The sequence below is a fragment of the Acomys minous genome (assembly GCF_964271855.1).
Source record: "Acomys minous genome assembly, chromosome: 20".
Classification (NCBI taxonomy): domain Eukaryota; kingdom Metazoa; phylum Chordata; class Mammalia; order Rodentia; family Muridae; genus Acomys; species Acomys minous.
Window position 1 is genome coordinate 21,375,988 of NC_140502.1, and position 23,779 is coordinate 21,399,766.

Consider the following 23,779-nt stretch of genomic DNA (forward strand, 5'->3'; position numbering starts at 1 on the left):
TCTTCTATGCCCTCTGCATCAGCCCCTATCTCTACACTGCTGCCTTCAGTTCCTGCCCCGACTTCCCTGAATACCACACTCTAAGCTGTAAGAGCAACTAAGTCCTCTCTCCCCTAAGTTCATTTTGTTCATGACATTTTATCACAGCAACAAAGACCCTAACCAAGACAGAGTCCCTGTGAGGAACAAGTGACAATTTAGAAGCCACTAAACCAATGCATACTTTCAATTAACTCCTGGCCACAAAGAGCCAGACAGGTGAACATTCATGAATGTTCATGAGCACCAGCATCAGGACAAGGAGAATAAGATGACATCATTTAAGAACTCTCATTTTAACATAAAGACTGCTGTAGGCGTTCCCTGTCTTCAGAGCTTTCTGAGGACTCTGAGGTGATGTGATGGAGGCTACAGCAGTGTGAAGCACATGCTCTTTTCCCTCCACAGGCAAGGATTTGAGGGAAGATAAACGGGCAACCTAGACACACAGTGCTTGTGGGAGAGCTGGGAGTCTATGCCCCACTTATTGCCTCACCTCTGCTAACCTTTCTTACAGGAAGTGTGTTCCCCAAAGGAACAAACAGACCACACACCATCAGCGGTGCCTTTCCAGCTGCCCAGTGATGATGGACTTAATGATATTCCTCTCCTTGTTTCTCCCCATGATAGACGGAAACAAAAGAATGACCACAGAATTGACAACACCTCCCATACAGCACATACAGCAAGAACAGCAAGGAAAGCGGCATCCCTCAAAGAGGGGTATTATCGCAATGCTTGTTCAAGGTCTGCTGGTGCTGCTTGTGTTAATGTTCGTAATTGGTTTCCTGTTAAGGAGCAGGTACAGTGACTTTTCTCCACATTATCACCTGGTCTCTGGGCTCTTCTTTTCCCCTTTGCTTTGGGGCTGCTTCTCAAGGATTCCTTCTAGTTGTCACATCCCTGCCTCCCTGTCTCCTGTACCCATTGTTTGTTGGTCATAGACACTCCCATCTCTGTGATGTTTAGAGTGACAGGTGAATTGTCCTCCTATTTCAGGAGGAAGCAAGGGAAGGACCAAAACCTAAACAAAATAAAGGAGGAAGGAAAACAAACAGAGGATCAGGCAAAACCAACAAAGGTTGAAGAAAAGCCACCAGGGGCTGAAGGAAAACAGGTGGGGAATGTTAAACCAACCCAAAAAGAGGTACCTCAAAAGATGCCTCAGGTGAAAATTTAGTCATCCCAGCAGCAGAGGAGGGAGGAGGGACTGAAGGCTGTCTAGTGAAGGCTCAAGGGTCACAGTTCTAACAATCACTGAGGATAAAGAACAGGCCAATGGGGGACAAAGGGTGTGTGTGTGAAAATAGAATGTGCAGAGCACTGAAAAGAAGAAATCATCAGGACTGGGCTTTCTTCACCCCCCAAGTACCATCCCCAGCTCCACAAACAAAAGTAGAAAAAAGGACAGGGTGAAAGAAGAAACGCTAGGAGGGCCCCGGTTAGTTGGGAAAGGAGGCAGCAACAAGAAGGGCAGCAGCAGCCATGGTGTGAACTCAAGCAAGGACACCAAGCAGGAATCACCAGCTCCCAGGGTCCTTCCCAACTCAGGAACCAAACAACACTGACAGTGTCTCCCCTTTATTTAGGCCAAGAAGTAAGAGCCTTCTCAGTGAGGACAACCTGACACTGTCCACACAAAGTAAGTAAAGTAACGTAAAGTAGTATGAAGTGTCCTTCCCCGTCTCTTTTGATTAGTTTTTGTTGAAAGTCTGTTTTATTAGATACCGAGACCGCTACTCCATGCTGTTCCTTTGGTCATTCTTCTTGGAATTCCTTTTTCCAGACCTTTACTCTAAGGTAATGTTTACCTTTATTGCTGAGGTGTGTTTCTAGCATGCAGCAAAATGATGGGCCCTGTTTTTGTATCCATTCTGTTAGCCTGTGTCTCTTTTTTGAGTGGTTGAGGCCATTGATGTTGAGGGATATTAATGACCAGTGGTTATTGGTCCTGTTTCTTTTTTTTTTTTAATGTTGTTAGTGGTAGAGTGTGTGTGTGAACTTCCTTTCTTTTGGTGTTGTGGATGTGGGATTATCCTTTATTATCCTGGGTAAAGTTAGCCCTGTTGGGTTGGAGTTTCCCTTCCAAAGTCTTGTGTAGGGCTGGATTCGTGGTTAGGTACTGTTTAAACTTGGTTTCTCGTGGAATATCTTGTGTGGGTTTTTTTTTCCATTTGTGTTGATTGACAGTTTTGTTGGGTATAATAGTCTAGGGTGACTTCTGTGGTCTCTTAGTGTCTGCATGACATCCATCCAGGCCCTTCTGGGCCTTTCATAATCTCTGTTGAGAAATCAGGTGTAATTCTGAGAGGTTTCCCTTCAAATGGGACTTAGCATTTTTCTCGTGCAGCTTTTAATATTCTTTATGTACTTGGCACATTTAGTGTTTTTGTTTTGTTTTCTGGTACAATCTATCTGAAAATATTTTCTGTGTCTTACAGCTTGGAGTCTTCTTTTTCTTCTATCTATATTATTCTTAGGTTTGCCCTTTTTTTCTTTTTTTAAAAATATATTTTATTAATTTATTCCCAACATCTCATTTACTATCCCATCCCTTGTATCCTCTCATTCCTCCCTTCCTCTCATTTTCCCCTTACTCCCCCACCTCACCTATGACTGTGACTGAGGAGGACCTCCTCCCCTGTATATGCTCATAGGGTATCAAGTCTCTTCTTGGTAGCCTGCGATCCTTTTTCTGAGTACTGCCAAGCCTCCCCATCCAGGGGACGTGATGAAATATGGGACACTAGAGTTCGTGTGAAAGTCAGTCCCCACCCTCCACTCAATGGTGGAGAATGTCCTGTCCATTGACTAGATCTGGGTTGGAGTTCAAAGTTTACTACCTGTATTGTCCTTGGCTGGTGCCATACTTTCAGCAGGATCCCTGGCACTGATCCGTCCGTTATAATGTTCTTCTTGTAGGTTCCTAGGACCCTCTGGATCCTTCTATTTCCCCACTCTCCCTTACTTCTCTCACCTAGAGTCCCAATAGGAAGTCGACCCCTCTGTCCCACTTTCCTGGTAATTGAAGACTTTCATGGGACATGCCCCTTGGGCTAGTGTCCAGATATATGTGAATATATACCATTTGACTCTGTTTCTAGGTTAACTCACTCATTATGATCATTTCCAGTTCAATCCATTCGTCCACAAATTTTGGGAATTCCTTGCTTTTAACAGCTGAGTAGTATTCCATAGTGTAAATGTACTACAGTTTCTTAATCCATTCTTCTACTGATAGACCCATCTTTGTCACCATGCACAAAACTCAAGTCCAAGTGGATCAAAGACCTCAACATAAAACCAGAGACACTATGCTGGTTAGAAGAAAAAGTGGGGAAGAGCCTGGAACACATTGGCACAGGAGATAACTCCCTGAACAGAACATCAACAGCCCAGGCCTTATCGTCAACAATTAACAAATAGGACCTCATGAGGCTGAGAAGCTTCTGTAAGGCAGGAGACACTGTCAACAGAACAAAGCGACGGTCTACAGACTTGGAAAAGATCTTCACCAACCCTACATCTGACAAAGGTCTACTATCCAAAATATATAAAGAACTCAAGAAAGTGAACACCACCAAACCAGATAACCCAATTAAGAAATGGGGCTCAGAACTAAACAGAGAATTCTCAACAGAGGAATATCAAATGGCTGAGAAACACTTAACGAAATGCTCAACGTCCTTAGTCATCAAGGAAATGCAAATCAAAAACAACTCTGAGATTCCATCATTCACCCATCAGAATGGCTAAGATCAATAACTCAAGTGACACTACATGCTGACGAGGATGTGGAGAGAGAGGAACTCTCCTTCATTGCTGGTGGGAATGCAAACTAGTACAACCACTTTGGAAATCTATCTGGCGCTATCTCAGAAAAATGGGAATAAGGCTGCCTCAAGACCCAGCTATTCAGCTCCTTGGAATATACCCAGAAGATGCTCCAGCACACAACAAGAACATTTGCTCAACCATGTTCATAACTGCCTTATTCATAATAGCCAGAACATGAAAATAGCCTGAGTGTCCCTCAGTAGAAGAATGGACGTTCCTAAGTTTTCAATGTGTCCCAAATTTCTTGGATGATCTGCGTCAGGAGCTCTTTAGAGCTAACATTTTCTGTGACTATTGTATTGATTTCTTCAGTCATATCTTCTACCTCTGAGATTCTGTCTTCCATCTCTTGAATTCTGTTGATGATGCTTGCTCTCTGTTGTTGGCTCTGTTTATTAACAATTAAACTTTATTATACAACCCAACTAGCATATATAAGAAGGAAAAAAAAAAGGTTAAAGGGACAGAAGATTAAAACCTCCTGGAATCCGTTCGGCAGGACGGGTCCTTAGGTGTCTAAGTCCCACGAGCTGGTCCGGTCCCTTCCTCTCTCTCTGTGCTCTTCTCTCGCCTTCTCTCAACCTGTTGTTTTTCTCTCACCCTCTTCGCAGTCACATGCAAAGGGCGGTCTCCTCCTCCCTTTGAGGGTCAATTAGGAAAACAATAGCCACGGTGGGGTTCCCAGGTAGGCTTCTTGAATTCCAAGTCCAGGAAGGCTCTAAACAGTCTCTCACAAGGTATTCATGGTGTGCCCCAAGGGTAAAGCCCGCCAAGACTGCTTTCACCTGTGACAAAGCTTAATCTTTTCCACACCTCCCCCTTCTGTTTAAAAAATTAAGAACTATATACACATATATACATATATACATACTCATTAGGTATCAAGAACATAACAAAGTCCTTTTATACTCGTTAACCGAAGGGAAAGTATACCACTATCTTACCAAAGAGAGTCCTTTTCTTTTATGAGAAATTGTAATTATTAATCTACTAAAGCTTCTAGTTACACTGTGGCTATCTAGTCTTCAATCCCATCAGAGACCCAAGAAGGAAAATCTATCTAATAAAGGAAGTGCTGGCAGGCAACTTTCAAGTTGCAGGGTACAGAGAGAGCAGACTGCCTGGATAGTCACCGAATTCTCTCCTTCATTGGGGCAATCAGTCTTCAGCCTTATCGGCCCAAAACATCCAACGAACTGCTTTTTGAAGCAGGAAATCTGACGGTCTGGTCCATCTATTCTCTTTAAAGCTGGACAGTCATCTTTCCAGCATCATTGTTGATCATTGCAGACAATCATCCTGTCATCAGCAGTAGAGATAAAAGCAGTAGTAGAGCAGTTTTTCCGTCTAATGACCATTCTGTCACCAGCGTCTCTTGAAGTCCCCATCTTCAATGATGTAAATGGAGAGGCGGCCAGGAGCGGATGTCTCTCTCTGTCAGGAAAGCCCTCATCATTAAATGCCATATTCTGTGGATCTCTGAAGAGTTTGAAGAGCAAATCTATCTATTCTTACAGTTATCAATCTATTCCTTTGAAGACATATACAAGCTATTAAACAAACCTGCTCTATAACAAAGTGAGTATCTAATAGGATTTCTACGTAACTAAATACCAACTTTTATCCCCGATGATTCCAAACAGTTTTTATAAGACATTAGTGGTACATGAATAATACATCGAATAAACATTGAACAAAAAGAACGTAAATTTCTAACATACAATATTTTGTCAACATATAACATACAATACATAAGGCAAAAATGAATGGAATACAATTTAAGTTCATATCAATCTGAAGCAAAAGTTGAAGTCTTAAATTTCCATCAATCAAAAGTCTTAAATTTCCATTAATCTACAATACCAATGTAGAATTTTTGAAGTTAGTAGATTCAATAATCTACCTTTTATTCTACAACCCTGTATTCTCCCTTCCTTCCCCCCTTTTCCTTAATATTAAAAGGGATAGAAAGTAAGAGAGAAAGATAGAAGAAAGAAATTCCCAAATGAACTTTTATTAATTGTAAATAACCCCGTTAGGCAAAGATGAGCATTGGTAACCCACCATTCCATCTCTTGAATTCTGTTGATGATGCTTGCTCTCTGTAGTTCCTTTCTTCTGCCCTAGGTTTCCCATTTCTAGGATTGTCTCAGATTGTGTTTTCTGCATTGTTCTCTCTCCATTTTTAAAAAATATTTATTTATTTATTTATTTATTTATTTATTTATTTATTTATTATGTATACAGAGCTCTGCCTGCATGTACATCTGCAGGCTAGAGGAGGGTATCAGATCACATTATAGATGGTTGTGAGCCACCATGTGGTTGCAGGGAATTGAACTCATGACCTCTGGAAGGACAGTCATTGCTCTTACCTGCTGAGCCATTTCTCCAGCCCTCTCGCTCCATTTTTAGGTCTTGAATCCTTTTATTAATTTCTGTCACCATTTGATTGTAGTTTTCTGTCTTTCGCAGATTTCTTTTTTTTTTTAATTAAAACTGTTTTTAGTTCAAGATATTTAAAATTATCTCTAAGTCATTATCATTATAAATATTATTGAGAAAATAGCTTTCAGAGAAAAAACAAATCTGTTAAGCAGGATCTCAGATAAGACATGTAGATATTAAATCACAAATGTCTTTAAGCAATTTGTTCAATATCTTTCTTAGTATGGTTTTGAGGGATTTATTTTCCTCCTTTAAGGCCTCTATCCTTTTCATAACCTCAGATTTGACATCCTTCTCTTGGGCATCTGCTGTGATATTCTCTCCACGGCTTCTGGTGGTGGTGAGACTGCTGGTTTCTGGTGCTATCAAATGACCATGGAAATTGTTGCTTGTGTTCTTACACTGGTCTCTCCCATTGTGATGTCTCTGGTGTTAGCAGGTTTGGTGGACTCTGGTTTTCAGAGGGTTTGGGAATAGGTATACACAATGGGGCTTTGGTTCCTCACCCTATTCACCTCTGCCAGGTTCACTATCTCTGTTGGCTCCTTGTTTATGATCCACGTAGGTCAAGCAATTGGGGAGCAGGCAGAAAGGTATCAAAGCAGAGAGCTGCTCCAGGTGAGCTCACCTGGTTCCTCTGGAAGAGGACAATGGGACTTTGGTCCTGTGCCCAGCCCAACTCACCTCTGCTGAGTTCACTGTCTCTGTTGGCTCCCTGATCGTGAACAAGGAATATAGGGCACCTGGGGAGCAGACAGAGATAGACACCAAGCAGAGAGCTGCTCTTGTGGGCCTGCTTGCCTCCAAGGGGGTGGAGGACAATGAGCAATGCTGGTGTTTGTGTAGCCTGAGATCCAGAGTTCAGAAACTGCCCACCAGCTAACCACGTGGATAGCCGTTGGAGTGGGTGCCTAGTGCTTGCTTGGACCCTGGAACTTTCTGTGGGTTTGCTGGGTGACCTGAGGTCAGATTCACTTGTGTTCCAGACTGTGGTGTCTGCTCTGTGCTAGAAGCCACAGACACTGGTATTTCTGAACGCCACAGCTCCCTGTGTCCCGGAATTTCCAGAAGCTACCAGCCAAGCAGGCGTGTGGCACTAGCCTCAGCACTCGCATGTCCATGCCTGCAGGTACCAGGGACTTTTCTGTGGATTAGTCAGGTAGCCTGAGTTTGGACCCAACCATGCTCAACACAGTTTTGATCCCTCTCACCAGGGTGTCACCAGGACTTGTGTTTTGTGGTTCTCAGATCAGTCCTTCGGTTGCTGTACGTCAAATGTTGCCCTGTTGATCAGGTGAGGTATGTCTTTGGCACCGCCATCTTGGATCCCCTAAAAATCTAGTTAAGGTTTCATTTCGGGTTCTGTTCATCCTCTGTACCTGTCTTGAGCTCTGGAGTGCGAGTGCACAATGTAATTTCCAATCTCTCCCCCCCCCCCCAGTACCTCTGCTAAACTTTGACTCACCTTAGAGACAAAGGTGGGTCCATTGTCTGATCCTAACATTACTGGAAAACCATACCTTGGCAGGATGGCTTCCAGGAGCTTTTGGCTACCATCTCTGTTGTCTTGTGCTTGGGGGGAAGGCCTCTGTCCACCCTGAAAATGTGTCTACAGATACCAGCAGATATCTGTAACCATCCTTCTAGGCTTCCCTTAGTACAGTCCAGTTTCCATGAACAACAGGTCACTCTTCTCTCAGGCTGTTGCCAGTGTTACCTATATGTTGGGTAACGTTAGTGAGTTGACACGCATTACAGGTAGCGACAACGCATTCAATTTTGAGGTTAGCATCTCGGGTCTTGATTTTAAGAGGTTCTGCATTGCAGACACCCATGTGAGTCAATTGGTGCAGCTCGGAGGGAACTTGCTCTCCCAGAGCCTTAGGTCAAATGACTTTACGGTTCAACAATTTTCACCATCCCTCGTGGCATCGAATTATGGGCAATTGCTTCATCCATTTAAATTCTGCTAGAGGCATCACCCCCTGGGTCAGGCAGCCAGGCCATTATAGTTAGCTTAGCCGTCAAGCCATTTCTTTCTCTCTCTCTCTCTCTCTCTCTCTCTCTCTCTCTCTCTCTTTCTTTCAGTTTGCTGAGCCAGGTTTTTTCCTATAGTACCAGGGGTATCACCTTTCAGGTGTCCAGGCAGTGGATAATGGCTAACTAACATCTTTGGTAGCCGTGATGCCAGCACAGTCATGGAGCAGAGCTTCCAAGTCTGTGTCCAAGAGCATCATAGCTGGGTTTAGGGCAGTAGGGACCTGAAAGAGAACTCTGGCAGGGTTTAGGAGCAAGCCCTGATAGTGAGTCAGAGGGGTGTTCCTGAGCCTGCAGTCTGGGAGCTATCTCTGGATCCTCTCAACAGCATGAGGGGTGGTCATGGGCAGTTCTTGGTCCAGTGTTAATTTGTCAGCATCCTTGACCATCAGGGACACTGCCACTTCATCCACGCGCATGGGGGCCATCTTGCTGCAACAGGGTCAAATCTTTTGGATAGGTATGACACCTGTCCATTCCATGGATGCAAGTGTTATACCAAGACACCCTTAGCAATCCCCTTGCTAATGGAAAAGTGAAAGGGTTTGGTGACATCGGGTGGTCCCAGGGCTGGCGCTGACAATGCAGCTTGAACTTGGTCAAAGGCTGTTTGTAACTTGTCCATCCACTGGAAGGCTTGGTTATCTCTGGTGGCCCCCTAGAGAGGCCTCATAACTTCTACGCACCCTGGTATCCACAGGCAGCAGAAGCTGACTGATCCTAGGAACTCTTGTGACTTTACGAGGGGAGTCTGGCTCGGGTATCTTGAAGACCATCTCTTTTCTGGCATCAGACAGCCACATTTGTCCTGCCTTAAGGACACAGTCCAGGTAGCTTCCCTCAGACTTTGAGATTTGGGCCTCTTTTGTAGATGCCCAGTATCCAAGTTCCGCAATGGCCATTAAGAGTTTCTTGGTCCCATCCATGCATGTTTCTTGTCTACTCAGCTGCTGTAAGGAGGCCATCTAATATTATAATAGAATCAGATGGGGATTCTGTAGGTGGAACTCACACAAGTCATCATGTAGCGCCTCATCAAAGATGGTGGGAGTGTTTTCGAACCCCTGGAGCAATCAAATCCAGGTCAGCTGCTCATCGATGCCTTGTTCTGGGTCACTCCATTTGAAAGCAAAGATATGTTGACTCTTGGGTACCAGCAAGAAGCTGAAGAAGGCATCCTTTAAGTCCATGAATGTGTACCATTGATGATCTGGAGGCAGTGAGCCCAGGAGCGTATATGGATTAGGTATCATGCGGTGGATGTCCATAGCTCTCCTGTTCACCTCAAGGAGGTCCTGTACTGGTGGGTAGCCAACTGAGGATGGCTTGCATACTGGCAGCAAGGGGTGTTCCATACTGACTAAAATGGCCTCAAAATTCCCCCAAGAACACCCTGAAGTGGGGAGTTATCCCCTGTGAGACTCTAGGGGCATGGAGTACTGGCTGACTTGCACATGATCTGCACCTGGCTTTGTTGAGACAAACACAGGGGCCCTTCGTTTGGCTAGCCCTCTACCCCCAGTTTCAGCCCATGCTTTGGGGAACACAGGCAGCCCCCGATCTATGTCAGGGCCTGGTAAGGGTTGTTTCTCGTGGAGTTGGTATTATGTGTGGACCCATGGTTAGCACTTGAACGGGCTTTCCTTCCTGATTAATAACCTCTGCCCCACATGGTTGGAAATGATTTTGGGCTCATAGCTTGTGGAGCAAGTCGCTTTTAGCAATAGACAGGGACAATCAGGAATAACCATAAATGAGTGCAATACCAAAGCCACCTCAAGTCCACCATTCTTCGTGTAGTCCATGAACACTTTTCCATACCCGTGAATCCTTGGACCCAGGAGGTTTCATCACATATATGACCGACCATGTGGTTCAAGCAGAACCAAATGTTGAGCTCCGGTATCTACCAGGAACTCACCAGGCTTCCCCTCCACTTTAAGGGTTAGCCTGGGCTCGAGGAGGGAGGTGCACCACACCCGATCCCCTCTAGTTGCTCGTCTCATCCAGAACCATGACGCCCTTTGGCAGCCCCTCTCCTGTTTTGGGGGGCATTCCTTAGCCCAGTGGCCCTCCTCTTTGGAGTAAGCACATTGAGTCTCTCCAAACCGGGGCTGCTCCCTGCACTCCCCCTTACCTTGTCCCTCTGCCTCAGTCTGTTTCAGTTAAGGTTCACATTCCTTTGGTTCGCCCTCAGTGGTGGCCAACAGGATCCGAGCCAACTTTTTGGTCTGATGGTTGTCAGCCTTTTCCTGCGTTTCCTCTGACATTTCCCTTACTGTACACTCTTTCTGCTACTGCCACCGAGTCCTGAATATTCTGTTTTCCTAGTATGTCTATTGTCTGTAACTCTTTCCTGATATCTGGTGCCGCCTGGTTGGCAAAGTGTATCATTATGGCTGCTTTCGTCTCCATCACTTCCAGGTCCATAGGCATATATCTAGGGAAATGATCCTGGTTCCTCGCTAGGAAGACTGCAGGGCCTTCCTCTGCCCCCTGCTTATATACATCTCCTGCCTTGGCCAAATTAGTGTGCTTCTGAGCAGCCACTTTGAGACCTCCCAACAGAGCCTGGTGATTAATCCAGCTCCTCTCCTTACTTTGTGCCAGGCTGAAGTCCCAGTCAGGTCAGGACAGATGAAAGTTGTTGATAGTGTCAAGATTGGTATGGTAGTAGGTTGACCCTTGTCTCCAGGACCCAATTCCCTGGCCTCCTTCTGGATTCCCTGTCATTCGTCTGTGGTGAACAAGATCTTGAGGAGTTGCTGACAGTCATGCCGAGTGGGCTGATGGGTAATTAGGACAGTTTCTAAAAGGTTAATTAAATCCCTAGATCCCTAGGGTTATCTGAACACTTGCACGCTGAGCATACCAGTTATAATGATCACTGGTGGCAAAGGGCCAATAGTGGTAGGGTTGATTGCCATGCTCATCAGGTGGCCCCACTGCCACCCCCAACCTTGTCCTGCACGCATTCTCTGCCTCTGGCCTCTCTACAGTGCTGTGGGGGAATAGGGGTAGGTTGGGAGGGAGGGAGAAAATGAGTTCTTCTTCGGTTCCTCCTTAAAGGACCGGGTAGAGTGGCACGGTCAGCTTAGTTTTGGTTTGTCTTTTCCCACCACGTCCTCTGGGAGTCTGTTCATAGGCTGCCAAGACTACCTCAGGCTGCCGTTTCTGTGGAAGCAAGAAGGGCTTGACCCAGGCAGGAGACTCACAAATCAGATTTTCCCAGGTGACAATGTTAAAGGACCTGGTCAGGGTGTCCCTGTCAGGATGAAACATGGTTTCTTAGACACTCCTCGTGGTCTCTAAATCCAAGGTCCCTATGGGTGGCCATCCTACCCCAAAAGTGGGCCACTTCGAGCTACAGAGAATCATGAATCTATAGCCTTTTTAACTTAGTAACTTAGATTATGAGCTCCCTAACTTCCTGAAAATGTTCCATCATGAGAGTTAAAGGGGTGGATGCAGTCTGTGCCGTCATCTCAGTCCAGTTCAACAGGCAATAATAAATGACAGACAAACAGACAGACAGATAGACACGAGGGACAGATAGAGCCTAAAACAGAACAACCCTCCTCTTCATTAGAGGCAAAACCAAAAGTAAGATGATGGCCTCACACCATTCCACAGGAGCAACCCACACCTTCCTCCAGGACACTCAGTCCCCTCCAAACTAACGGGGCACTCCGTCCCCTCTAGAAGGGCCTGGAACGTCTTCTGGATCCCTCTTGGTAGCCTTCCTGCAACCTGCCCACTTAGACCCTCTGCCAACCTGCTCAGAAAATGAGACCCAGAATTTCACACAGACAATTTCACAAGCATAGAGATACTTACTGGCTGATGTCAACATTCCAGTAACGGGGAGGTTGTTGGTTGGGGGGGGCGGTCTTGGAGATCCTGATAAGTCCCAAATGTTGAGCCCAGGTTGCAAGGAACCCAAAAGTCCACCAAGGAGCCATTACTGATGGGAATACAGGAGAGTAATTTTATTGAAGCTCAAACAGGGGCTCACAACAGTCACTAACACAGCAGAGTAGGATGGAAAGTCTCGAGCTCCAAATCAGCAGGGATTTAATTGGGGTTACAGCCAGGTTTGGAGAATTCCAGATTGTCAGTTCTCTGACTGATTGAAATTTTAACAAGTATTGGGTGATAGAAACTGACTGATTCTGTCTGGAGGGCCAAACCATAATTGTTTTACTCAAGCTATTCAAAACAACCCTTGGGTCATCTCTAGGTATTTACTGTTGCTAGGGGTGATGGTTACATGGCACCAGGGGCTGGCAGGCAGCAATTGTTGAATAGAATATCTGGGCCATGTGGTAATCTCCAGGTATTTACTGATTGGTCCTTTGCTAGGGCTGATGGTGAAACTAGGGCAGAGCCCGTAGTTTAAGCAAACCTTCGTGGGTTTTGAAATTTTCTTGAAGCCAGGCCTCGGGGCACACACATTTAATCCCAGAACTCAGGAAGCAGAGGCAGCTGGATTGATGTGAGTCCGAGGACAGACTGGTCTACAAAGTGAGTCCAGTACAGCCAAGGCTACACAGAGAAACCCTGTCTCAAAAATCTACAAAAAAAAAAAAAAGAAGAAGAAGGAATGAGGGGATTTCCTTGAAACTGGAGTTCCTGCCCAGGTCAATTGCCCTTAAAATGGAGTCTTTTTCATAAACGGGGTTACATGGGCTTCACACTAGGCAAGAAGGGCCGGCGGGAACCATTTTTTCAGGAGCCAGTTCCTCATCCTAATGCCTTCCCTGCAGCCTGTGAAGGTCCTAGACATTCATTCTCCCTGAGGAGATACTCTGTTGTGTGTTCTGGGTGTCATGGCCACTGTGTTCCTCCTCCACACAGGAGCATGTCACCCACAAACACACTGAGAGGGAAGAATAAGCAAGGCTTTGTGGACTGGGAGAACTCCTGCACTGAATAACCCAGGCCTCTGTCCTTGTTACCTCTCCTCTGGTCCTAATAAGCTGCATCTGTAAAGCAGATGATGTAGGATGCACATTCTCTACCAACCATGAGCATCACCAACCCTCAGCCCCACCCCACATCTACACCACCCACTGCCACCTCCTTCAGCTGCAAATCACAAGCTTTGCGCTTCCATGGCCTGGTGACTCTTCTCTTGCTTCCACAGGTCACAGACCCCATGACAGCTCTCCTAATGAGGTGAGTGTTGCCACTTGCACTGCCTGTTTCCTCTCAGATGTCTCTGCAGACTGGGGTCTCTTGGAGCCACAGCTGTGAGATCCACTCTGCGACCTTAGTCCCTCCTGCAGCAGACAAGGAGCTTCGCCTCTTTCTTCCTTGGCCTGCTCACCTGCATTCCCTCTACTACAGAACGAGGTTAAAGGGTGGGAAGAGCTAGCAGCTCTGTAGCTCCCAGCACAGACCCAAACAAGGAAGGCCACACCCTTCTCCCTTGTCTAGCCTCATCTGGACCTGCTCTGGCCTTCAAAGCAAGGATTCCATTCACAGCAGTGAGAGGGGCAGGTTCAGGGACCTCACTCTGTCCCCTCCTCTGCCCTGCACCCTGGTCCCTTGTCATCTGACAGATGAATCCACACAAGGCACAGGGCATTGGATAGGAGACTGGCCGGTTTCTTAGAGAAAGACAGGAGGCTTGATCAAGAGTGAGGGTGGGTGTCACCCAAAGGGCCCACTGCCGATGGAAGGCCCTCAAGAGCAAGGACAATGGACAGGGGCCCCCAGGCTGCGTGTTAAATTAGGCTCTGTACTGCTTTCTAACGTCTCTGGCACAGATGACCTGCTTTCCTGTTCAGTAGATCGACAGACCCTATAGGCTGCCTCTTAATAGAGAGGATGCTGGTGAGCCTTGTCTTCTTAGCAACTGAGAAGTCATCCTAGGAACTTAAAAGAGATGAAAAGTCTGGAAATGGAGTGCCATTGCAGGAGGGCTTGCCTGAGTGTACAAAGGTCCTGGTATGATCAAACAGCAGCATGTAAGGCAGGAATGTGCTGCACTCACAGCACTCTAGGCCCTGAGAAGCATGGGTCACATGGGACCCAATTCTCTCTCTCTCTCTCTCTCTCTCTCTCTCTCTCTCTCTCTCTCTCTCTCACACACACACACATACACACACACACACATGCACGCATGCACACACACACACATGCACGCATGCACACACACACACATGCACGCATGCACACACACAGGGAAAGAGTCAGAGAGAGTGAGGAGGGACTCGCAAGTTGTTTTCTATCTATCTATCTATCTATCTATCTATCTATCTATCTACAATCTATCATCTCTATATTTGTGTATGTATGTATCTGTGTACCTATGTATCTATCTGTCTATCTACCTACCTCCCTATCTCCCCCTCAGCCAACTGTACTGATCGCTGCTCATCCTTTTCAGGTGGATGGAGCTTCATATTATTTCCGGAAGACCAACGCCCAGCGACCCACACCACCAACTTCAGTGTCCCCATCCCCATTACCAAGAGCAATGGCCTTGCAAAGTAAAACCACATCGATGGGACCTGTCCTGTTAGCTGCACTGCTCATGTATTCTCAGGCTCCTGCCTCTCACTAGGGGGAAAAGGGAGGAGAAGCCCTCACCCACACAACTCTGCAGCCCGGGCTTCAGAGTCAACAGAGAGAGAGGCAGTTAACCGAATAGGTGGCCAGGGGGCTAGCGGGCAAGGGATTGCTGGTGAAGCACTTTGCCCTCTAGACCACAACAGCAAGAGTGCTTTAGTGGGTCCACTGTAGCAGAGAATACTGGGCTGTATTCGGGTGACCACTGACCATCCAGGTGACTCTTTATGTCTGCAGATTCCTGGAATGTGATCTCTGGCATTGGAAGGACGACTTGTGTACAGTTCTGGGAGTCTAGTGCGAGTCTCTCTGCACATATGTCCTGTCATGCTGTACACATAGGGGCCTTGAAACCAAGGGTCCTGCACCTGGAACAGTCCTGGTTGGTGACAGTGTGCTCCTGGGCTAAGGCTCTGGTCATCAGCAGCTGGGCTGCAGCTCTCCGTGCTGGAGAGCTATGAGCTCCCATGCATGTCCATTTGGGATTCCCGCACTGTGCAGTCTCCCCACCCCTCAGCTGTGACTTCTTCTCTAGTCCCACAAACCTAAGTGACCCAAGCCACCAGCAAGTGCCTGAGGCACTGCGCGACTTTTGCCCACTCAGTGTTCTCAGGTCTTCCTTGCCACCGCTGTCTCCTTAGCTCCCTGAGCCTAGCTCTTCCGCCTACTGGGGAGTATCCAGTCCTGTTACACAGCCCAGACTTCCTCTCTTGCTCGCATTCCCCACTGTCTTCACCACCAAGCATTGCATGATCCTCCATTCTAATTCCATCTGTCTCCCTGTACGCCTCTGCCCACAACTGTGGCGGGAGAGTAGAGGATGAAAAGGCTGCATCAAGAAAGAGGGAGAAGTCTGTCCCCACCGGCCTTCATACAGTAGCGAGTGCTCAAGAGATGCCTGGCAGAGGAGGTGGAGAGGTGGGTCCCTGCATGTCTGATGTCTGAGGCAGCTTCAAAGGGACAGAAACAGAAAAATGGAGGCTTTGACCATTTGCTGGTGGGACCACAATCATTGGTAGACACAGCAATGGGATATCATCACACCCACATGACTGTTTGACTCTATCTGTGCTAAAAGATGGCTACAACCCTTTACATATTAGGTGACACAGCTGCAGCAAGTTTCCTCTCTTTTGAGAGGCCTGGAATGGCCGAAAGGGTAGCTGGGAAGTGTAGTCCATTAACAGGAAACTATCATTCCCAGTTCTAAGGCGACATAAAAAAATGAGGAACAGGGACATCAACTCTGTCTTAGCGGGTTCCTGATAGGGAGGGTCTTTGATGGAGGGCAGGAGGTCTGGGCCACTGAAGAGGGGTCCTCTGGTCACCTAGTAGGAGAGTTTTGACATGATGGTGGGATGGATCGGGTGATTGCTGCCCTTCATTTCTACAGAGTCTTTTTGATCAGAACAAAGAAAACACTAAAAGCCAACAGGGAAAATGGCGAACTATCCCAAAGGCAGACCTTTCAGAATGACAACCAACATCTCAACAGAGACTGTAAAAGCCAGAAAGGACTGGAGAGATATCAACGTACACTACTACACCCACAAAAGTCTCAATAGCCATAGATGGAAAAACAAGGGATTCCAAGACAAAACCAAATTTAAGCAATATCTATAGACAAATCCACCCCTTCAGAGAATACTAGAAGGAAATCTCCATCCCAAGGAGGTTAACTATATACAACAAAACACAAGAAATAAATAATTCCACACCAGAAAAAAGGAAACACACACAAACACACACTTACACCACTAAAATCAAAATAACAGAAATTAACATTGCTCACTAATATCTCTCAGCATCAATGGACACCTCAGCACCGATGGACCCAATGCTCCCAGAAACCACACAGGCCGACAGAATGGTTGTAAAAACAGGATCCATCATTCTGCTGCATACAAGAAACACTTTGTACTAGGTTGTGTCTGTAAGGGTATTTAGACCCTCTACAGTACAGAACGGGCTCTTTCCATCTCCCCGTAGTTTGGTGGACCCTGATGCATCAGATTAATAAATTCCTTTGTTTTTGCATCGACTCTGGAGTCTGGTTCTCAATCGGGCTTCCAGGAACAGGCTCAGGCGATCACAGTCGAATAGTTCAGCTTCCTGGTAGCAGCTTTCCTAAGCCAAATGACAAACCTCTTGTATCTCTGACATGTCGGGGCCTCCCTGGCAATCCAGGTTTCGCCTTAACAGCTTCACACCACGGCCTCTCTAAGCTTCTATACAGGGCACTCACACACACACACACACATACACGCCTGACCTCGGTGGCTTCCCAAAGCTGTGGAGAGAGAGCCCACAACCCACCCTTGTATCCTTCACTGTAAAGGCAGAACCACCTGACCAAAGCTGCCAAGTTCTGCTGCCAGCTGGGGCTGGAACATGGTCGCCTCGTTCAGTCACACCCTCAACAGCTCTCTTGTGTTGGTGGAGTTCCCTTCACTTCCTTAGCTCTCCTGGAACTCACTGTGTAGACCAGGCTGGCCTCAAACTCCGATGTCCCCCAGCCTCTGCCTTCCCAGTGCTGCCATTAAAGGTGTGCACCAGCAAGCCCGGCCATAAGTTTCTCTTTATTCCTCTTCACTCTGATTCTTTTTTCACAAGTTGGTAGCTTAGCTGGGTGGGGTCTTGCGCTGATGTCACCACTCCCTTTATTCCACCTGGCATCAGGCTTTTCTTTATTCTGTTTACACTTCCTGGCCCTCTTTTTCCTCAGACTGTACCTTTTGTGTTTTTCCTTGCTCAGCCTGCTCCTTTTCACTATAGAGCTGCATAAGTGTGGCCACTGAGAACCAATCCTCACAGTCAGTGCTAGGCTGTCTGGAAATCTCTTCTGCCACAGCTGTCAACCACAACCCTTCAATTAGCCTCAGGCAGACATCAGCTGCGTTCCTCACCAAAACATCCCAAGAAGATGGATCTCTAGGCCACATGTTCATGTTCTCCTCTGCAACCTCTTCAGCCAGGACCCACAGTCACCCTCAGCACCACTCTCTTCCACACTCCTACTAGTGTGGCTCCTTAAGCCGTGTGCAAAGTGTCCACTCACTTTTGTAGTCCAAAGTCCCAGGGGTCCATATTCCTCCCGGCAAAAGCATGGTCAGGCCTATCTCAGCAATGCCCCAGCCCTGGTACCAACTTCTCTTCTGTCTTAGGGCTTTTACTGCATGAAGGACACCATGACGACAACAAAGCATCTCACTGGGGCTGGTAAACAGTGCAGACGTTAATTCATTACTGTCATGGTGAGACAGAGAGAGACAGAGATAGAGACAGAGAAAGAGACAGTGACAGAGACAGACAGAGAGAGAGAGAGAGAGAGAGAGAGAGAGAGAGAGAGAGAGAGAGAGAGAGAGAGATACTGGCCTTGTTTAAGCATTTGAAATCTCTACACCTACCTGCAGGGGTGCACACTTGCTCCATCAAAGCCAAACCTCCTAATAGTGCCACTCTCTAAGAGTCTATGGGGGCCATTTGCACTCAAACCACCACACCATCTGATCTTGACAGGCTCAGGGCTAGGAGCCCGATACAGCGGGGAAGCAGCAGGCACAGCAGCAGGGACAAGAAGCTGAGACCTCACATCTGCAGCTGAAGCACAGAGCAGAGCAAACAACTGGAAATAGTGAGGCCTTGAACCTCAAAGCTCACCCCCGAGGAGGTACAGCTCCAGCAAGGCGCTTCCTCCTAAACCTCCCCATACAACTGCCAACCACTCAACTGTCTGCGTCCACTGGGGACATTCTCCTCCAAACCACCACATTATGACTGTATCACTCTGAAAAGACTCCACCTATTCCTCCCCTTGCCTCTGAGTGCCCCATCCTTCTTTTCAGCAATATACTGCTTTATAGCTCAGGCTGGCCTGGAACTTGTAATCCTTCTGCCTCAGGCTCCCAAGGGCCGGGATCATAGATATGGGCCTCAAGGCAAAATTTAGGGATTTTTTTTTTTTGGAGCAAGGAAAGGGAGTTTGAGACGGGGTTCCTCTGTGTAGCCTTGGTTGTCCAGGAACTCCCTCTGTAGACCAGGCTGGCCTCAAACTCACAGAGATCCACCTGCCTCTGCCTCTGGAGTGCTGGCATTAAAGGCATGTTGCCAGGTGTTGTGGCAGACTCTGGAGGCAGAGTCAGGCATGAATTCGAGACCAGCCTGGTCTACAAAGTGAGTCCAGGACAGCCAAGAGTACACAGAGAAACCCTGTCTTGAAAAACAATCCAAAACAAAAAACACAACTACAAAAATGTGTGGCACCATGCCCAGCTAGTTTAGGGACTTTGACATGGGTATTATTTAAGGTAAGCAACTGGGTGGTGAATCACAAAGGACTCATCCGAAGGGCCATAAGACCTACTAACTGAGGCATGTTCCCAGACCCATTCCCCTGCCCCCATCCCCACGTTTGGCATATGTGTCAGGGCTCATTATATTTTCTTGGAACTCAATACATAGACCTTGTTGGCCTCAAATTTGCAGGGACCCTCTTGCCTCTGCTTGGCATGTATTTGGATTCCTGGTGTTGGTCACCACACTCAACTAACCCTGTGACTTGGTAGGTTTTCCCCCTTTCCTTACAAAACCTTTCTCTGTCTCTCTGTCTTGGTCTCTCTGTCTCTGACTCTCTGTCTGTCTGTCCCTGTGTGAATATGTAGCTTTGGGTGTGTCAGAGGAAAACTTACAAGAGAAAGTTCTTTTTTCATCTACCATGCAAGTCCTGAGGATTGAACTCAGAATATCACGTTTGGTGGCAAGCACCTTCACCTACCATCTTTGCGGCCTCCTTGCTTTGTTCTAAGCTCCCAGGACTGTGGTGACTTGTTAGAAACAGCAACAGGAAATGGATCCAGTGGGGTGGGTTCAAAGTGGGAGCTCTGTGCTGAGCACAGACACGGCCATGCGACACATGCTGAGTTGGAGTCTGGGCTCAAGGGTGCCTTTGACTTCTGAGCCAGGGGCCTGGGAACCCTGGCAGACACTCATGAGCTTGTAAGGGCCAAGGCAGACCAAGACCCAGAACACTTTCCAGTCCTGGCTGCCTGGCAGGACTCCGGTGCATGCACGTCCAAGGCTTGGCAGAACTAGCTTGTGTATGGCAGCCTGCAGCTGCGACATGGAGGCTCCAAGCCCTGTCAAGGGACAGACAAAGACCAAGTTGGGGGCTGGCCGAAGTCATTCAGCAAAAGAGGCTGAGGAAGACTGGCTGGGGAGGAGTGAGGGCCTAGGGAGGAAGGCAGCCCAGCCCCTTCAGGTGCTGAGGCAACATGGAACCACAGGAGGGTTGGCCCGAGAGGCATCGAGGTGAAGATGGACCTCTGCTCAAGGTTCTTTGGACCCTGAGAGATCATGGAGGTTGGAGTCCAGGAAAAACAAAAACATGGCCAGCGGATTCCCAGTGAAGAATGAACTCTGGGACATCTCTGCCAGCCCCTCCCTGCCTTTTCTTCCCACCATCCCACAACTTCCCAGGGCACCGGGTCACTTGGACCTTACTACTTCCAGTTCTTCAGTCCACAGTTCAGACTATAAAGCTGTGGGTGCAGCTGAAGCAGGCTGGACAGGAGCCCTTTGGGTTGGGTCCACTGCCCCAGGCTCTAAGGGGAACCTGGCCAGACCCTTCTGTCCTCAGGGACAGAACCTGGAGGTGCCACAGAGCTGCTGCTGCTGCGGATCTGGGAGGAGCTGGTGAGTGACAGGGCCTGAGAGACAGAAGGGAACGGGAAGGAAATGAGTGGATAGTATTATTAGACAGGGCTAGGATGAGCCAGGCCTCGGGGCTCATGCCTGTAGTGCAGCGCTCAGGGGCCTGGGTGCAGCCTGGGCTGCAGATGGAGATCAGGTGCGAACATAAAATGACATCGCGGCACAGACGGAAGAAGTGGGGTCAGAGCATGACAAAGAGAATGGAGCCAGTCCCAGAGACAACCAGGTAGAAATCAGAGCTGGAGAGCAGCGGCAGGCTGGATCCATGCGGAATGGGGGCTGGGAGAGACCAAAGGCAGGGATGAGAAAATGGAGATGGAGATGTGGAGACAGCGCCTGAAATGAGGAGTCACAGAGTTGAAGGGACAGCGACAGGGGAGAAATAGAGGTCAAGAGGGAGGTGGAGAAGAGGGTGGCCTGAAGAGCCCAGGAGTCAGGGAGGGCCCTGACCAGGCAGGCCAGGACTTGAGCTAGACCTGCCCCTGCAAGGGAAATTTTTTAATTAGCATTAAAGCAACCAGAACAGCAGAGCTCTCTAACTCATAAGTGCAGGTCGACAGGTATTCTAGCCCAAGGTCCCAGATGATAAGTCACAAAGAATGCGGAGATAAGAGACAAAGGCCTACTGAGTGTTCCAGGGACCGCTGGCCATAAAAGATAGGGAGGATACACAAGGACAAATTCCTGAGAGAAGCAGGTACCGGACATGATCAAGTGAGTAATGAGCCAAGACCCCTCATCCAATTTTATGGTGTTTGCTTAATCCTCTTTGAGGCCCGCACACAATGTTCCAGGTTTGAGTTTAACCAGATGTGTTGTCAGCTCAGATAAAACATCTACCCTCGGGTTTCAAGAAAAACAGGAACCAAAGACTGTTCCCGTATGATTAAGTCTGAGCTTACCCCAGATCTGCCTACGCAATTTGCTGATGTTCAAATGTTTGAAACAACAATTGTGTGTAGCCGCGCTGAAACTTCCCACTCCCCTGACCCTTGCCCATATAAACCCCAAACCCCTGGGCTTCTGGGTCGAACCCTCTGTCTCCTGCGTGAGATACGTGTCGACCCAGAGCTCCGCCAATAAACTGTCTCATGTGTTTACAGCAAGACAGTTGTTTGTGTGTCTTTGGGTGCGCGCCATCCCGAGGCTTGAGTGAGGGTCTCCCTTCGGGGGTCTTTCATTTTGGGGGCTCGTCCGGGATTTGTGCGACCACCCAAGACCCCCAATGACCCCTTGGAGGTAGGTCTGTGTGAGTTTTATGTGTCTGAGTGCGGTGCTGCTGATTTCGTGTCTTGGTTTCAGTTTCTGGCAGCTGCCGCTGTGGGCCATAAGGACCCAGTGGCTGCGGAGGCAGACGTGCTAGGGCCGCAGGCTGCAACCCTGGGGGACGCCCTAAGGATAAAGGGGAGTCAGGAGAGCCTGACTGCCTCTTTTTGGGATGAAGGAGACGGAGTGCTCCTTCTTGAGGGGAAGGTGCGGAAGCCTACCCCATCGGAATTTGTGTTCGGTTGGTTGTACAAGTCCAGACTCGGATGAGTGTACTTGGATGTGATAGTGTCTTGTGTATTTGTATTGTTTTTGTGCTTCTTGTTTTTGAAATGGGACAGACTGTGACAACCCCTTTATCTTTGACTTTGGACCACTGGATGGACGTTAGGGCAAGAGGACATAATCTATCCGTAAAAATTAAGAAAGGACCCTGGCAGACGTTTTGCACCTCAGAATGGCCGACTTTCCATGAAGGCTGGCCACCTGAGGGGACTTTTGATTTACTTGCTATTAGAGCTGTCAGAGCAATTAATTTTCAGGAAAGATCAGGGTCACATCCAGACCAACAGCCTTACATCACCGTGTAGGAAGATTTGGCCCGTTACCCACCCCCGTGGGTCAAGCCCTTCATCCCACCTCGCCCACCTAGCTCCTGAGTCTTGGCGGTGCGAGAAGGCACCGCGGAAGAGAAATCGAAACCATGGCAGAGTGGAGGAAGCGAGCCCAGCGCACCACTGGAGCCCATCCCTAAAATATATCCTGACATAGCAGAACCTCATGAATGGCCCATGCCCCTGCTCCCACCATATCCCCGAGTTCCCCACCGGCAGCCCCAACCTCAGCCCCGCCCACGGCTTCCGGGGCCATGGGTGATGGACCCTCGGCGGGCACTGGGAGCCGCCTTGGAGCAACCCCTGAGGGGCCTGATTCCACCGTGGCTCTGCCCCTTAGTGCTGTCGGGCCGGCCCCACAGGCAAAAAAATGCGTTACAACTCCTACAGTATTGGCCTTTTTCTTCCTCTGATCTCTATAATTAAAAAAAACTAACCACCCACCTTTTTCAGAGAACCCTACGGGACTTACAGGTCTGATAGAGTCCCTGATATTCTCCCACCAACCCACGTGGGATGACTGTCAGCAGCTTCTGCAGGTTTTATTCACCACCGAGGAGAGAGAAAGAATTCTCCTCGAGGCTCGAAAGAATATCCGAGATGATGCTGGACACCCCGTCCAGACCCTGGCCGAAATAGATGAAGGATTCCCCCTGACCCGTCCTCAGTGGGACTACAACACGGCAGAAGGTAGGGAACGGCTGTCCATTTACCGCCGGGCTCTGGTGGCAGGTCTCAGAGGGGCCGCGAGGAGGCCCACCAATTTGGCAAAGGTAAGAGAAGTCATGCAGGGAACGACCGAGCCCCCCTCGGTGTTTCGAGAGAGGCTCATGGAGGCTTACTGGAGATATACCCCTTTTGACCCTACATCAGAGGGACAGCAAGCCTCTGTAATCATGGCTTTCATTGGACAGTCAGCACCTGATATTAGAAAGAAACTACAGCGCATTAGCGCATTGAGAGATTGCAAGATTATACCATCAGGGATGTGGTAAAGGAGGCTGAGAAAGTTTAGCATAAAAAGGAGACAGAGGAAGTGAAACAGGAAAGAAAAAAAGAAGGAGAGAGCTGAAGATAAGGAAGGAGAAAAGAAAAAGAGAGCTGAGGATGAGGAAAGAGGAAAGAAAGAGAGAGCTGAGGATAAAAAGAAAAAGAAAAAAGGCAGAAAAAGAATCTGGTAAGAATACTGGCCACAGTGGTAGGAGAAAGAAGGCGTCAGGAAACAGACAGGCCTAGGCAGACAGGGAACCTGG

The 23,779-nt window shown here is 48.0% G+C and overlaps 1 protein-coding gene across 3 annotated transcripts in view; it reads left to right on the plus strand.

Annotated features, from left to right (window-relative positions):
- Positions 1-16,763, plus strand: part of LOC311591352 (cell adhesion molecule CEACAM1-like) — a 35,751-nt gene extending 18,988 nt beyond the window's left edge. The window contains exons 6-11 of one of the 3 annotated variants that reach the window (XM_084770871.1): positions 670-841; positions 1,039-1,186; positions 1,629-1,681; positions 13,508-13,539; positions 14,756-14,858; positions 15,175-16,763. In XM_084770871.1, the coding sequence (XP_084626997.1) occupies positions 1,164-1,186; positions 1,629-1,681; positions 13,508-13,539; positions 14,756-14,858; positions 15,175-15,398 (435 nt within the window). In that variant the 5' untranslated portion in view covers positions 670-841; positions 1,039-1,163 and the 3' untranslated portion in view covers positions 15,399-16,763. Of the gene's footprint in view, positions 1-669; positions 842-1,038; positions 1,187-1,628; positions 1,682-13,507; positions 13,540-14,755; positions 15,145-15,174 lie in introns of those variants that run through there. The other 2 variants (XM_084770869.1, XM_084770870.1) reach the window with 2 other exon arrangements.
- The last annotated feature ends 7,016 nt before the right edge of the window (positions 16,764-23,779 follow it).